General features: G+C 34.2%; 2 protein-coding genes across 4 annotated transcripts; both read left to right on the top strand.

Annotated features, from left to right (window-relative positions):
- The first annotated feature begins 3277 nt into the window (after positions 1–3277).
- On the top strand, positions 3278–8237 carry LOC104897360 (ATP-citrate synthase alpha chain protein 1). Its single transcript, XM_010684220.4, has 13 exons — positions 3278–3443; positions 3627–3743; positions 4821–4997; positions 5120–5281; positions 5417–5497; positions 5652–5703; positions 6200–6314; positions 6426–6507; positions 6619–6714; positions 6809–6910; positions 7132–7248; positions 7332–7448; positions 7768–8237. The coding sequence occupies exons 2-13, from the start codon at positions 3645–3647 to the stop codon at positions 7837–7839; spliced, it is 1272 nt and encodes a 423-aa protein (XP_010682522.1). The 5' UTR covers positions 3278–3443; positions 3627–3644; the 3' UTR covers positions 7840–8237.
- A 2401-nt stretch (positions 8238–10638) lies between these two features.
- Positions 10639–15350, top strand: LOC104897359 (pentatricopeptide repeat-containing protein At2g36240). 3 transcript variants are annotated; one of them, XM_048646421.2, is made up of 5 exons: positions 10639–10831; positions 11451–13686; positions 13778–13904; positions 14619–14806; positions 14904–15350. In XM_048646421.2, exon 2 carries the CDS (start codon positions 11526–11528, stop codon positions 12987–12989), a length of 1464 nt encoding a protein of 487 aa, XP_048502378.1. In that variant the 5' UTR covers positions 10639–10831; positions 11451–11525; the 3' UTR covers positions 12990–13686; positions 13778–13904; positions 14619–14806; positions 14904–15350. The 3 variants fall into 3 exon arrangements, with proteins under 3 accessions (XP_048502378.1, XP_057251366.1, XP_057251365.1); XM_057395383.1 differs by having other exon boundaries at positions 11357–13686; positions 14619–14736; XM_057395382.1 differs by having other exon boundaries at positions 11357–13686.
- The last annotated feature ends 232 nt before the right edge of the window (positions 15351–15582 follow it).

Here is a 15582-nt window from a genome sequence, read left to right as displayed (position 1 = left end):
ATCAACTGTTCTCCAATGGACATCGATCTCAACGATTCTACTTTGTTAACCTTTATCTTTATATTCTTAGTTTGTTTATTGCAGATATTTTTTTTGTGTCATCGTGTTTTCTTTGTCTATTCCTTAGTTGAGTGGGTGTTCATCAAATACTTCTTCTTATGCTCATCTTTTTTTTCTTGTTCATTGCTGATTTAGATGTTCATTGAGCCTCGTGTTGTTCTTTTGTTATTTTGCTTAGTTTGTTCATTGATGATATTGTTTTGTTTATTGTGTTGAATGGTGCGCACCATTTAGATGGTAGACTTGTGTCTACCATTTGATTTGCGCCGCAATCCTGCTGGTTTTCTCACTTTTATCAATTTGCGCAGGATTTCAACTCTTACTCTAATAGCAAGTTAGTGATTGAATAATTTTTGAAGATAGTAATTATACCTAATCTCTTATTAGCCTTTTAAGTTGTGCCTTCTTGAAGACTTATGTCACATACGAAGCAATTTATGCTATTTTTTCAACATTTTTTTTCAAAAATATTGGACCTTCAATTCAGTTTTTAGAGCGGTTAGAACCTTTTTCTTTTGAGGCAAAATTATAAAAAAAAATAAATCATACTTTTGATACATTGATTCCTAAACTAGAAAAATACTACAAATAAGATTTTTAATAGAAAAATACTATAAATAAGATTTAAGTGGGGTCACACCTCAAAAGATAGTTCTGCATCATCAATTCTTCAAAAATCAAACCATTATCTACAACATGAAAAGATAGTTAGCTTATTAATAATTGGATATATAAATATACTTCCTCCGTTTCTTTTTAGATGTTACACTTTCTATTTTAGGAAGTTTTAAATTAGATGTTACACTTTTATTTTGGATAATAATTTCTCTCTATCTTTCTCCTATCACATGTTCATATGGGACCCTTTTGTTTTTCATTTTTCCTATCTCTCTCCTCTCCAAAAATTATTTAGGAGTTCGTGATTTGAAAAGTGTAACATCTAATAAAAAACGGAGGAAGTATGTATATTCCTTCCATAGTTAGGGTTGGGCATTTCGAGGGTTGGGTTGGGCCTTGGAGTGGGGCCGAGGTTTGGGAGAACGCTTGTGCACGAGGACTCTGAGGGGATGGGTACACGACAAAAATCAAAAGATGGCAGTTTGCTCTACCAATTTGTCACACGTTTTGCGCGAGGATCAGATCCTCTTCTCAGTATTGCATTCAATCTTGTGACCCACGAGGATCCTTTTATGTTTGCTTTTTTAAAAAAAAAATTATTTTTAATAAGTTAATTTTTGCGCGTTTTTCTTAAGATAAGTCAATTTTTCGATTAACGATGAATAAGTTACCTTTGTATCTACTTTTGCTATAAATGAGTTAAATCAAAATGTCATCCTATTAAAATGTGATACGTATCAAAATTTCAATGTCATTAACCCGTTTACCGCAGAAACAAATACATGATTAACTTATTCTAAAATAATCAAAAGATTGACTTATTTTAAGAAGATCAACCAAACATTGACTTAATAAAAATAATTTTTCCTTTTTTTTTGTTATTATTATAACCTTGAAAGATATGTAGTAATATTGAGTTAATTGAAGTTCACTAAAAGTTAATAATGAGTTAATTGAAAAATATGTAGTAATATGTTAGCCGAATGGTTTTTCAAATTAACGGAAGAAAGTTTGGACAATACACACCTAATTGAAGTTCCATCATTAAACCAAATTGCAATAGAAGTAGTAATTAACTTCTCAAGTTCATAAAGTTGTTTATTTTTATCATCATGTTTAATGTAGGACAACATTTACATTCACGTGTTGATTATTCGTGAGATCTCAACAACACATGAATGTTTTTTTCTTTTAACCATGTTAATAAAATTTTATAACAATGATACCCAAAATTTAAAATCAAATTATGTCTACATCACAACACTTAATTGCTCTGTAGAAAAAAAAAATAACATGAGACATCGTCAAGATTATAAAAAAAAAAAAAAAAAGCTTAAGTGATTACATTCTACAATATCATATGTTGAGAACAATAAAATAATTAGTCTCAAAGAAGAACATCATAATGATTTGTTATATTTTCCTTTGCGTTATTGAAGTGCAAGCACGAGATCTCATAAATCAAAATTGCATCACATGAATACACTCTATAATTGCGACAATTGTAAATCTGAAATGGCGTATCTATAACGTAAGATTCCAAGTTGGTGAGCGATCAACTAAATCAACCTTTCTTCATTAAATAATTAAGGGTGTATTTTATTCACTTGAATATTAAATTTATTTGAACTAAACTTGTTAGACTTAATTAATATTTATTGGAACTTATTTTTGAGTTTTGTATTAGACTTTATCAAAACTAATTAGACCTGACATGCATTTATTGGACCTAAAACTTTTTTTTTTAAGTGGAAGAGAACGCAGTCTAAATCAATATTTCTTAAATAAAAAAGAAAACCCAAAATCCCCATGTGAAATATTTCAGCCGTCATATCTCATATGTATAATATTACCTCAATACTTTTTTAGTTGAACCATTTGGTTTTGTGTAATTATTTATCAACAAACTTTGTTAAGCTATCTCGCATTATTATATAAGAAAAAACATGGTCAAGTTGAGTCTTGTTAGATTCATCTCAGTGTGAGGATTTCATATATAAAATTCTATAATTTTTACTTACACTCACTAAGAAATATTCACTGAGAAATACCAATGTTTAGAGCAACTCCAATGGTAGCACAAAATGGAAATTGGCTTAGAGTGCCACATAGATTTTTCTAGCTAACTCAACTTTAAGTCAAATCTCTCATAATGTTTAGCCAATATACTGATTGTTTGAGTAGGTCCCACGTGAAGTAAGATATTTTTTTTTTTTAGAAAAGAAGATAGAACTTGTTCACCAAAATTCTCACATGGGCCCACAATTTTAGCTCAAGCAAATTGGCTTAGTTAAGCTACATTGGCTAGCAAATGAAATTTCAGTTACTCACTCTAATGGTTGGGCTAATTGCTTAACTTTTTATTTATTTGCTAGCAAGTCCCTAATGCTCACCATTAGAGTTGCTCTTAAAAAATCATTTCGACAATTGTAAAAAAGCAAATATTACAACTAAAAAATACATATAAACAGGCAACATTGCTTTTTGGTAGTGCTGTTGGTCATATGGTGAGTGGTAGGTGCGACATGTGTTTCAGAAGAACCACATAGATCTTCCCGCGAATTTCCATTTTTCTGTTAAACTCAATTTAATATTTTTAAAAAGAATTCCTAATAATAATTACTACAGTAGAAAAAAAAAATTCCCATAAAATTAGCAAAATTAAATTTTCTGGAGCTATAAATAAGCTTCAGCTATTGTCTGATATCTCCCACTTCACACCAGATTCACATTTTCTCTCTCTTCTTCAGCTACTTGATTTTACGGTAATTTCCACATACTTTATATTGATTCAATTTGATACTTTTTTAATCAATTGTTGCTTCAATTTTCGTTTTTCTGTTTCGAGATTTGTGTTTAGAATGTGGAAAAATTTTGTTAAATTGGAATTAGGGTTTTTTATGTTTTGTTTTAATATGAGTAATGCTGGATTTTTGGGTGAAAATTAGGTATAAAGATATCGAAAAATGGCACGGAAGAAGATCAGAGAGTACGATTCAAAGAGGTTAATGAAGGAGCATTATAAAAGAATTGCTGGTTCTCAACTTCCCATTAAATCAGCTCAAGTAAGATTTTTTTGTTTTTGATTTGGGTTTTATGTGATTTGATCATATATTATGCAAATATGGTGTGTAATGTGTTGTTGAACTACATTGTCATGACATTGAATTGTAGTTGTGGAATTATTAGATATATTGGGTTTCAATGGGAAATGTACCTGCAAGATCATATTTAATCCCTGTGTTCAAGTTATTTCTCTTGTTGATTTGTTTTCTTTATGCTCGTTACTTGACAATGATTAGGTTTTTGATGATTTCGAGCACGAAACGCTGAATGAATTTGATTTCGAGATGGTTTATGTTCTAGTATGATTGTTAGTGGCATGAGATATGAAGATGTACTGGGGGATCTTTTTACAATGCTGGTTTTTAAGAATGATGGAAGGCGGTATTGCTCATAGTGACCATTTTGGGGGTTATGTATAAATTTCGGGTTTATGTAATTAGTATACCCATAAGGCCACAAACCTATAATCAACAACATTATTCCAATTGATTTAAAGAGGCTTCTGCCTTGGTTAGGTGATGAGAGGTTGAATCTACACAGATTTATTCTTACCCCTGGGATGATGGAGAGGCTATTTCCTAATTGATCCGTAAATCGCTAGGACCTATTAATTTTCTACTCGGGAACCTTCAATATCACAATATGATGTGCAATGTAATAAGACTCTGTGTGCGCTTGTTATAAGCAGAAATTCATTTGAAGTTTGACTTTGATTTTTTTTTTTTGTTCCTACGGCATACACCTACATGATTTTGAGCTTGATGTAAGAGTTCCTAGCCATATGCTGCTTCTTTTTCTTTTTGAAAATACCATTTTGAAATATATGACTATTTTGTCATCGACTCCATGGACGTCCTCCAAGGCTCGTGATCTTTAGGCTTCAACGTTTACAGCTATTTGTTTTCTTTCCATGTTCGTTCACTGAAAATTTACAATCTATATGACTATATTTGCTCAGTGTTGCCTCATCTGTAATTATTTGTGGCATGTGTTTCTTTAGAAGTACTTTCTATAAGCCACTGATGCTGTATGTTGTCCTTGAATATGAAGTGATTCTTTCCCCTTCTATTGACTAGATTACAGAGTCAACCGACCTGAATGAACTTGTTGCAAATGAGCCATGGCTCTCATCTGAAAAGTTGGTTGTGAAACCCGACATGTTGTTTGGGAAGCGTGGGAAGAGTGGCCTAGTTGCCTTGAATTTGGACTTCGCCCAGGTCGCTGATTTTGTAAAAGAGCGTCTTGGCAAAGAGGCAAGTACATTGGATCCCCAGAATAATAATGAATGCTACTTATATTAGCAAAAGTTAGTTTATTGTGAGTAGTTATTGATTGTTCACACTATAATCTGTGTTGGTTTATGCTACAATTACAGGTGGAGATGGGGGGATGTAAAGGACCTATTACAACTTTCATTGTTGAGCCTTTTGTTCCACACAATGAAGAGTTCTATCTGAACATTGTTTCAGATAGACTTGGGAACAGCATAAGCTTTTCAGAGTGTGGTGGGATTGAGATTGAAGAGAACTGGGATAAGGTACTCCCAAGTTCCGACTCATTGATTTCACAGAACAATAACTGTCTCACGCCCTCAGTTTTCATATCATAAGATGGACTTAACCTTGTTACAAATTTAAGCAGCATCTCATTAGATTGTTTCTTCTGTATCCAGGTCAAAACAATATTTGTTCCCACGGGTATTTCTTTTACTTCTGAAATCTGTGCTCCTCTAGTCGCTACTCTACCTTTGGAGGTACTTCCATTTCTTAGGTGCTTTTTCCTTTTATCTTTGTTTTACTGTTGAGTGAAGAAGTTCCTACATTTCACAGGAAAACATCTGAGGATGCTATTAACTTCTTCTTGTGTAACCTTTATCTATATCAGTGACAATTTCTTCTCCATTGTAGGTCAAAGGTGTGATTGAGGAGTTTATCAAAGTCATCTTCACCCTGTTCTTAGGTAACTGAAAGTATTCTCTTACAGTTGCTTTATGTCAAACAACCACACTAAAGTCAGGCAAATAACCATAAGATGTTTATCTGATATTAGAGGCCGGTTTGTGGGGTAAAATGTTGATTACAACTCTCTTACTCTTAAAGCATCGACCAATGTGCTCTGTTTCTTTGTTTTTCCCTTTTGGAGTAACAATTCCCATATAGAATATAGATGGATCATGCTTGAACCCTATTTCCACAAAAACGTTGACCTTTAGAGATACTTTCCCAATATACATAATATAGTTTGAAATAAAGAAGTAATTCTACAAAGAATTATATTCCAATAGTAAATAGATTCAGAGTAAAAGCTCTGGAATGTTCTCTTTACCTGAAATAAGGTGCTTTGGTCTAAAAATATTATAGTATTTATTCTGGTTTTTTCTAAATTTTTCTAGTGTGGTATGGTCTGTTTTTAATCTTTCTGTATGAGCTGATACAAGTTTACAATATAATTGCAGATCTGGACTTCACCTTCCTAGAAATGAATCCTTTCACATTAGTCAACGGGAACCCCTATCCTTTGGACATGAGAGGCGAGCTAGATGATACTGCTGCCTTCAAAAATTTCAAGAAGTATGCTTTCTCTCTCTTTTTCGTATGCAACCTTTTTGCAACCTCAGCATAGTAATTCCAAGTTTAAGACCTGTTTGTAACAACATTTACCTTATGTGGATCCTTCTGCAGGTGGGGTAATATTGAGTTCCCATTGCCATTTGGAAGAGTTATGAGCCCAACAGAAAGCTTTGTTCACGGTCTAGATGAAAAGGTATACAGGAATGCATGTTTTCTGTAATGAACTTCCTTATCACTTTCATTCAGTAAGCCTTGTCGTATAGAAGTTGAGGTCTTACATGGCAATCTTATTGTACTACTGCAGACTAGTGCGTCTTTGAAATTCACGGTTTTGAATCCAAAGGGAAGGATTTGGACCATGGTGGCTGGAGGAGGAGCCAGTGTTATCTATGCGGATACTGTATGTTTTACTTGTGTAGCTGCATGAACATCTGATCCATGAATTATTCAGCAGAAGTTTTATGTTCATGACTTGAATTTCTTTCTTACTTCAGGTGGGGGATCTTGGTTATGCATCCGAGCTTGGGAACTATGCTGAATATAGTGGTGCGCCCAATGAAGAGGAGGTCTTACAGTATGCTAGAGTTGTGATTGATGTAAGCAGTTTTTCTCTCAGCTCTTTGGCTGCGATATTCACCCGTTATTTTTTTTTCTCACATAAGCATGGAATATCTTCATCTTCAATATATATACTGCGTTAATTGTCACCTATGTCGATCCTGAGGAGGAGGTTTCTTTGGTGTCCTAATGCAAAATCAATGCCCATCACACTTCTGTCAAGTTTTTACATATACTAAGTATTCTAGAAAATTTGCAGTGTGCAACTGCTGACCCTGATGGGCGCAAGAGAGCCCTAGTAGTTGGAGGAGGAATCGCCAACTTTACTGATGTTGCTGCTACTTTCAATGGAATAATCCGAGCTATGAAGGAAAAGGTGGGCTCACTTATCCAGTGCTTTTGTTTAATTCCTTGACTTGGCATAGTCTCTGAAATGTATCACTGTCTTTTCTTAAATAGGAATCAAAGCTTAAAGCCGCAAGAATGCACATTTATGTCAGGAGAGGAGGTCCAAATTACCAGAAAGGTTTAGCTAAAATGCGGATGCTAGGAGAGGAGATTGGAATTCCTATTGAGGTAATTACATCTTGCTTGCTTCCTTCTTGAGGTTTTGAACTAAACCCATGATGACACTTCTATAGTTGAATTCTTCGAGATATCTTTTCTATACCTGCACGGTTAACCTGAATTTTGCAATTATAGTGTATATGCTTATTGCTAAATCCTATACTGAAAAGTTAAAACATATGACTAAACCACAAGAAAATAGCCATTTTATTCTTAACTTTTCTAAATAATGTGGAAAATCAGGGCATTAGGGTGCATTATCTTCACTTGTATTTTGCTGTACAGACTTACCTAAACTGATGTAAACTTAATTTTCTTTTCTTTGAAGGTTTACGGACCTGAGGCAACCATGACCGGAATATGCAAACAGGCCATCGAATGTATCGAGGTAGCTGCTTGATTGGATCCGAGCAGAACTGTTCTCGTGCTCTCGTCACTCGTATTAGTGATACAAATATCATTCAGTCCTTGCCTCGACATGCCAGTTTCTAGCTGATTTAGATTTAGCGCAAATTTGTTGATGTTGTATGTGTAGATTAGTAGAGGGAATCCAATGAAGTTGAAGTCTACAAGAACTGTGATCCCAGAGCTGATTCATTTGTTAACACAAAAGAATGAATAGCCTTCACTGTTGGCAGTGCATGCTTGAACGATATATAATGCCTTTTTAGAGAAATGGCTTGCTTTCAATCATCGATGATTGTTTTAGTTCAAATGAAACAAGCTTAGTAACAATAATTAGTTACATAAGTATTTCATTAAGCTTAATGCAATTCAATTGATAATTATTCTTCCAAAGTGGAAATTTTTTCTATGAAAACTGCTACATAGATTCGCAACGAAGAACAACTTCAAAAACGTGCTAAGTGGAAATAGAAACTTCACAGTTCACGGCACTTGTTTTCCTTCTGATGTTTGACATCAAAAATCTTCTCGCCTTTAACTTAAACTAGAATGACCATCTTTCATGTTAGCAGTAGATGCATCAAACATATCCTCCTGCTTTCCAACGAGGATGGGATTATATCAAGAATTTTATCTGTACACATTGGGGTTGGGGTTTATGCACGCACCAGAATGAACGTTTTATTGTAAAATTTCATTTGATATAGTCAAATTTCGTTTGATATAAATCGTTATTGTATGATATAATCACTTTTTATATAGGCAGTTTTCATATGATATAATTTGTTTTTTTAAATATAAATAGTTTCAGCATGATAAAATCAATTTGGTGCCTAATAATAATGCGTGTACAATGAGAACTATGCTCCCACATACAAAATAGAACATTCACGAATACGAAAATGAACATTTTACTGTTGAAAGTGGAACAATACAAAAATTCACTTACGAAAACGAACATTTTACTGTTGAAATGGAACATTATAATCATTCATTTACGAATAAGAACATTGTACTGTTGAAGTGGGACATTGCTAGAATCCAATTACGAAAATGAACATTTTATTGTTGAAGTCCAATTATAATAAAATAAAAAAAATGGATGCAGAGGCGAGAGAGTACTAACATGGTAAAGGAAAAAGTGGGTTGTGATGAGTGAAATTATATTCTCAAATTTAGTTTTTTGGTGAGTAATAGTTATGGAATTATATTATGAAATTTAACTTATCGTAACTAATATAAAGCAAAATCTTTTTTTATGAAACTCTATGGTCCAACATACAATTTAAATTGATAATTTAGTGTTTGTTAAGCAATTAAATTGCTAAGTCGAAGTATCTTCATCTCAACTAGAAAAGATAAGAAGAAGATAGGATAAGTCAAATGTTTTTTTTCTATTTTTTTTAAAACCAACCCAAGCCCTCGTATATGCACAAATGAAAATCATGTACTCCCTCCATTCCATAATATAATGCTTGTTTCTTTTTTACACGGTCTCCAAGACGTAACTTTGACCTTTAATGTCTTCAATTTCGTATTAATAAAAAATATAAAAATTTGATGTTATGAAACTACACATTGAATCTAACAAGATCCCACACAAATATGTTTTTTTATATATACAAATGAGAATATTCGATCAAAATTTTTAAAGTTTGACCCACCAAAAATGAAGTAGACACTATATTATGGGACGGGGGGAGTAATTTGGAACAACAAGTCACCTTCAACTTGGAAAAAACTTTATCTATCCAGTGGGTCAATGTTAGAGATATATTAGGATACTAAAGATATGATAAATATCTTTAGAATATATTAGTAGTTAGGATATTAATTATATTAGGGAAATATTATCTTATGATATAATTCCAATAAGTGTTAGATAAGTATTAAGAATAATATATCTTCTAGATATTGTTTCCGGGTAGGAGTTCCTATGTACTCTATCTCTATTATATAAGGGAAGGGGAGCAATGACGTCCTCTTTTGAAATGCCTATTTTACCCCTCTTTCCATTCTAAATTTCAAATTTACTTACAAATCAAAGAGGGCTTCAAATAAAAATACCAAAAATATAATTATAACAATCACTCTCAAGTCAACTAAAATCATAAAATTGCATAATTTATGTTATGCAAATCACTAAAATGAGAAAACTTTATAAAAACTTAAAAATTCACTTACAAACTACAACCTATGAACTGCACTTAATTCAAAAATCAACTAAAAAATTATAATATTAGAAATCATAAAAAAATTCAATAAAATTTCTATTTTGTTCATAGAATTTAACTTTAAAAAGTAAAAAAAAAAACAAAAAACAAAAAGAATGGTGAGAGACTTAAGTGACAGAAACTAAACCAATCAAATTTTACAACTAAAAACAATTATACTTAGTATGTCTAATGTTCAAAATTTGACTCTTATGCCGAAGAAAATCGAGTTTCTGTTTTGAAAAAAATTCTAGTATATATTATTGTAGTCATTGTTCATTATTAAACACACCTTAATAAAATCATATTGTTTTTCTCCTCTCATAATCTTATCATATCTTTAGTATCCTAATATATCTCTAACAGTCAACAACCCACTATTAATAGAACTAAATAAATAGTGGATTCCAACTCATCAATTCTAATAGTATTTTAGTACTCGATTTCTAATAGGTTAACTACATACCGAGTAGATATAATATTACCCTGATTAAAAACGTAAAAGTAACTATGGTTAAGTTGTATAAAATTTTAGGTGCTTTTGTTGTATTTGTATATAGTAGCACTTAATATGCACCAAAACGTTCTGGGACTTTTTGGTAGTCACAAAGAAAAAGTCTCCTCTCTGGCGCGTTCTCTCTCTCTCTCAGTCACTTTTCTCGCAATTTCTCTTTCCCTATTCGCGGTGCGCACTTTGCTGCTAGGCGCGGTGGCGCTTTCCTCGCTGCTCTGCCGGAGCTCATTATTTGCTCGCTTTATGGAGGCAGCTGGAATGTGAGTGATTTCTTCTCTTTCTGTATGTTGCAGGATGCTTTTTTTTTTTATCTTCACATCAATTTCATTTTCATTTTCATGAAACTTTAGCAAAAATTGTTTGTTGTCATTTTTACGACATAGAACAAACTAATTTACTTGAACTTGATTCTATTGTATATTGGATATTGCAATTTGATTGGAATTTTTGTATGAGCTATTTCTTGGATGTTTTCTTCAGCAGCCATTTCTTTCTTTAAACAGCTCAAACCAAAGCAAAAAGTTCCAATTCGACATAGATTAATGACCTTATTCTCTATTATTTTATTTTGATTTGGCCCTCTTCTTCACTTACGAGTCACAACTTTAGCTTGTTTTAGAGAATCCTGAATACCATATCATCTCATTGTGATGGTTACTGAAGAAATAATATCTAGTTGCTTGACAATTTTTAAACTTGGAAAGTGTATATGTTTTGCAATTAATCTTTTGATACACAACCTAATTTGCAATGTTATTTGATAAGATGTTTTTTTGGTGATGTAGGTTTACTATGTTACCTACGAGTTGGATGTGTGCTTGTTTGTCTTTATGCATTGGTTTTTAGTGATGATGTTTTGCTTTAAGATGTGAAAAAAAGGAGAAAACTTGCTGAAGATCGAAAGAGGAAAAAAAGTTGAGAAAATGAAATAGAGGAAGGATTACCTAGTTAACAATGGGAACTTCTGTAAGGAAGCTCATAGCATTAGCACCTCAATCGAAGCACCTTCGGCAAAAAACAACACCTGCTGCAAGCCTGCTGCAGGTTCCTGTGCTTGGTACTAGCTTCCCCACCCCGTTACCCACGCTTTCTCTTACCTCGTCAACCACGCAATCCCAGCTCTTAGCCTTTCTCAAAACCCACCTCAAATCTCCAATCACCCCACAAATTCTCCTCCACTTCCTCAAGAACAAGCTGCATTACCACCCAAAATTCACCCACCTTGACTTCCATATTTTTCAATGGGCCAGTACCATTGATTCGTATCGCCATGATCACCATACTTATGAATGGATTGTCAGAACCCTTGCTATTTCTGATCGCTTTGATGCCCTCAGAGTTGTTGTTCTTGATATTATGCCCTCTAAGCCATGCCCATGCTCTGATGGGATCTTTTGTTGCCCAAGAATTGAACCAATATTTAGATTCGCCATCAATTCTTATTGCAGAGCTGGAAGATTAGATGATGCCTCAATTATATTTAGTACTATGCGGAAATTGATTGACGGGAAGCCTAGTGTTGCTGTTTATAATATTTTGATTCATGGGTTTGTTAAGAATGGCCAACATGATAAGGCTTTGCGCTTGTATGATCAGCTTATTCTGGATAGAGTTAAGCCTGATGTGTTTACTTTCAATATATTGATTAGTAGCTACTGTAAGAGTTCAAAGTTTGGTTTGGCGTTGAATTTATTCAAGGAAATGCGGGCTAAAAATTGCGAGCCTAATGTAGTTAGTTTCAATACTTTGATAAAAGGGTTCTTTAAGGAGAGAAATTTTGAGGAAGGGGTTTCCATGGCATATGAAATGATCAAGCTGGGGTGTCAAATTTCAAGTGTAACTTGTTTGATTTTGGTCAATGGGCTTTGCAAGGCTGGGAGAACATTGAGGGCATATGAGCTGTTGATTGATTTCTCAAAGAAAGGAGTTTTACCTGATGGGTTTGAGTGTTCAAACCTTGTTGTGAGCCTTTGCAGTGAATCAGATGCAGGCCGAGCATTAGAGGTTGTGGAGGAGATGTGGAAGACAGGGAATAGTCCTGGCATCATTGCTTGTATTACTTTGGTGGAAGGTCTGAGGAATGCTGGAAATATAGAAGACGCACTGAAGTTGGTGGAGAAGATGCTAAAAAAGGGTATACAGTTGGATAGTGTGACTTTTAATTGTCTTCTTCAAGATGCTTGTCATTTGAGAAGAACTGCTGAAGCTGATAGGTTGAGGTTGTTGGCTTCCAGCAAGGGTTTAAATGCCGATGTTGTGACCTATAACATATTAATTGCTGGTTACACAAGGGAAGGTAAAACGAAAGAAGGTGAGCACCTGGTAGAAGAGATGCTGGACAAAGACTACATTTCAGATATTGCCTCATATAACAGTTTGATAGATGGGTTGCGTAACAACAGAAACTTTGCTAGTTAATGGAGCTTTTTGGGATATAGGTTATCAGGAAGCAAGGCACAATCCCTTTTTGCATCAGCTGTCTGTCTCCATTTATAGCACGAACAAGTAGCATGACTAATATGCTTTGTACTTCCACTGAAGAGAGATTGCTATTAACCTTTGAAACGTTTGGACTTTGGTGCTACTAGTAGCAAAAATGACAAGATCAGTCCATCCGGCATTTGGAGGATGCAGTCTGGACTCTGGATTTGATAATGAGATTATCACAATTTAAGCCTTGGAGTTTATGTATAATGATGACATGTCCAAATCCAGCTATACCTAAATCTAGATAAACCTAAGAATCTTATTGTAATTGGTGTTTTAGTTGTATTCAAGTCCTTTATACAGCTGAATATCATAACGATGAAATAAACCAGTGGAATGAATGGCTCCATACGAAATCGAGAGATATAGAAAGGTGGCAACAAAGACTGAGAAAGACAAAAAAAGAGGAAGTATTATTTTTCTTTTCACCTGTTAGCTGCTAGCTATACCTTTCTCGCTTCTGTGATCCCCCATAGCCCTCAGTTGCTCTCACCTTAGATCCCCCACTTTCTCATGTATATTGAAATGCACTGATGATGATTGGTAGAAGATGAGATGAGCAATCTAGCACCTAAAGGAATTTGTCTGGTCTATTTCACTGAGTGTTTTCAACCTCCTTCTGTCAAAGGTAAGGGGTTACCTCTCTTTTGCATGTTTTCTTTGTGTCCTTAATGTTGCATTTCTTGGATTTAATTTGTAACTGTTGGGCATTTTTGCAGTGGTGCGGTGGTGGATTAGTTAGAAGCAAAGTTGGTTGTTGCCGACTGAAGAAGCGCTCCATCCTCTGAATCATAATATCAAAAGCTTACCTAGTGCCTCTGGGATTTTATATCGTAGTTCTCTGAGGTTGGTTTAATGTTGTTTGTTGCTATATCAACTGCATAACTATCGCACTCGCAGTAGGTTTGTGTTACAATAGTTGCTCTTTGCTCGGTTTCTGGGTACTGCAAAGTGATATCTTAAGTAATTTTCCTGTATTGTTCAGGAATTTGATATGTATTGTTGTAGTCTTTGATACCACAAGGCCCTAATAGAGCTCAGAGAATTAAAGAGTTCTTCAATATAGTGATGGTAGTTCAGTATGATTGCTTTCTGATTTGGGAGACATGGCTAAGTGAAGTAAATCCTGTGTAGCTTTTTTTTTTCTTTTGAAAGGACTGTAGCTTTACTATATCCAAAATGTTCCTATTCTCAGACATCTAAGACATAGCCCGCCACTAAAACAACATAATCCACAAAATAAATTAAACCACTTCTAGAACCCCTAACAGCTACCTTAAAAGCTAATGGAGAGATGGAACCTCTGTTGAATTAGTTGTGAATAGCTACTAAAACCACTAATATCTGGGAACTATGCTGAATATAGTGCTCTTAAGAACAGGAGGTCGTACAATATGCCAGAGAGGTGATTGATGTAATTTTAGTCTTATAGCTGTTTTAAATCTTTAGGTAAGCTGTTCATCTGAATTTCCTCGTCACCACACAAGAATGAAATTTAATCTTCATATTGGAAAGATTTTCTGCAATAGAAATCTCTCATGCAGATTGTGAATCCTGTAGGGTTGGGCTGGGTCGTCGAGGCCTGATGCGTAATTTACGCCCACCAGACAATTTTTATAGACTCTGCAGTCTAGTGTTTGATACTCTGATGCGCGCAAGAGAGCCTTTGTAAAAGAAGGTACTGTTTCTTTTACTGACCTAATGACCTTGATGCTACTTTCAATTGATTAATTCGAACACTGAAGGAGGTGAACTTGTTTATCCTCTGCTTCTGCTTGATTTTTTTTTAATCAACACAGTTTCAGAAAAAAAAAATCTATTTTCTGCTGATCTTTGTTTAAATAGGAATCAAAGCTTGATGCCACAAGAATGCACATTTGAGAAGAGGAGGTCCAGATTACCAGAAGGGTTTTTCGAATATGCAGATGCTAGGAGAGAAGATTGGAACTTTTATTGAGGTACATATATATTATATATATACATCCTGTTTTCTTGCTGAGACACTGAAGTAATACAATCGACCTGCCTGTTACCGGAGGCGCTTCTGCTTAACTTGGGTTCTTTGAAATGTACTTATATTTCTGGGTCGCAACGGCGGAATACCTCTCCCTCCTCCCTCCAAGTTATCAGAAATTCTAATGTACTTCCTCGGTTCAGAATAATAACACCACCTTCCATGCTAGAACAAGAAAGGTGTTCTTTTGGCTAAATGTTTACACTAGTAAAAAAATCTTGTCAGAAGATCTTTTTATTTGTTTTTGGCCTTGTTTGGTAATTGGCGGTTGGCTGTTTTATGTGGCTTTGACTGGCTGTTTTATGTGGCTGGTTTGACTGGCTGTTTGTATTGGCTGTTTGACTATTTTATTTTACGAACATGTTTGGTAAAATTGTTTTTGGCTGTCACACTATAAAATGACCATTATGGGCATTGTTTTTTTCATCCAACTTATATCATAAGGGTATATTTGTAATCTTATTATCTAAAAGCCAACATCCAAGGAGGAAAAGCTACTCCAAGTAGCTT

This window comes from Beta vulgaris, chromosome 6, assembly GCF_026745355.1.
Source record: "Beta vulgaris subsp. vulgaris cultivar EL10 chromosome 6, EL10.2, whole genome shotgun sequence".
Classification (NCBI taxonomy): Eukaryota; Viridiplantae; Streptophyta; class Magnoliopsida; order Caryophyllales; family Amaranthaceae; genus Beta; species Beta vulgaris.
Note: the sequence above shows the minus strand (reverse complement) of the source record. Positions and strands in the feature narration are given on the sequence as shown.

What these genes read in the sequence shown, in the direction of transcription:
- LOC104897360 (XM_010684220.4), top strand. Translation starts at nt 3,645, where the DNA reads ATGGCACGGAAGAAGATCAGAGAGTACGATTCAAAGAGGTTAATGAAG. An exon ending in GCCTTCAAAAATTTCAAGAA is followed by an intron (nt 6,315 to 6,425) that starts GTATGCTTTCTC and finishes ATCCTTCTGCAG; the next exon opens with GTGGGGTAATATTGAGTTCC. An exon ending in GTGTTATCTATGCGGATACT is followed by an intron (nt 6,715 to 6,808) that starts GTATGTTTTACT and finishes TTCTTACTTCAG; the next exon opens with GTGGGGGATCTTGGTTATGC.
- LOC104897359 (XM_048646421.2), top strand. Translation starts at nt 11,526, where the DNA reads ATGGGAACTTCTGTAAGGAAGCTCATAGCATTAGCACCTCAATCGAAG.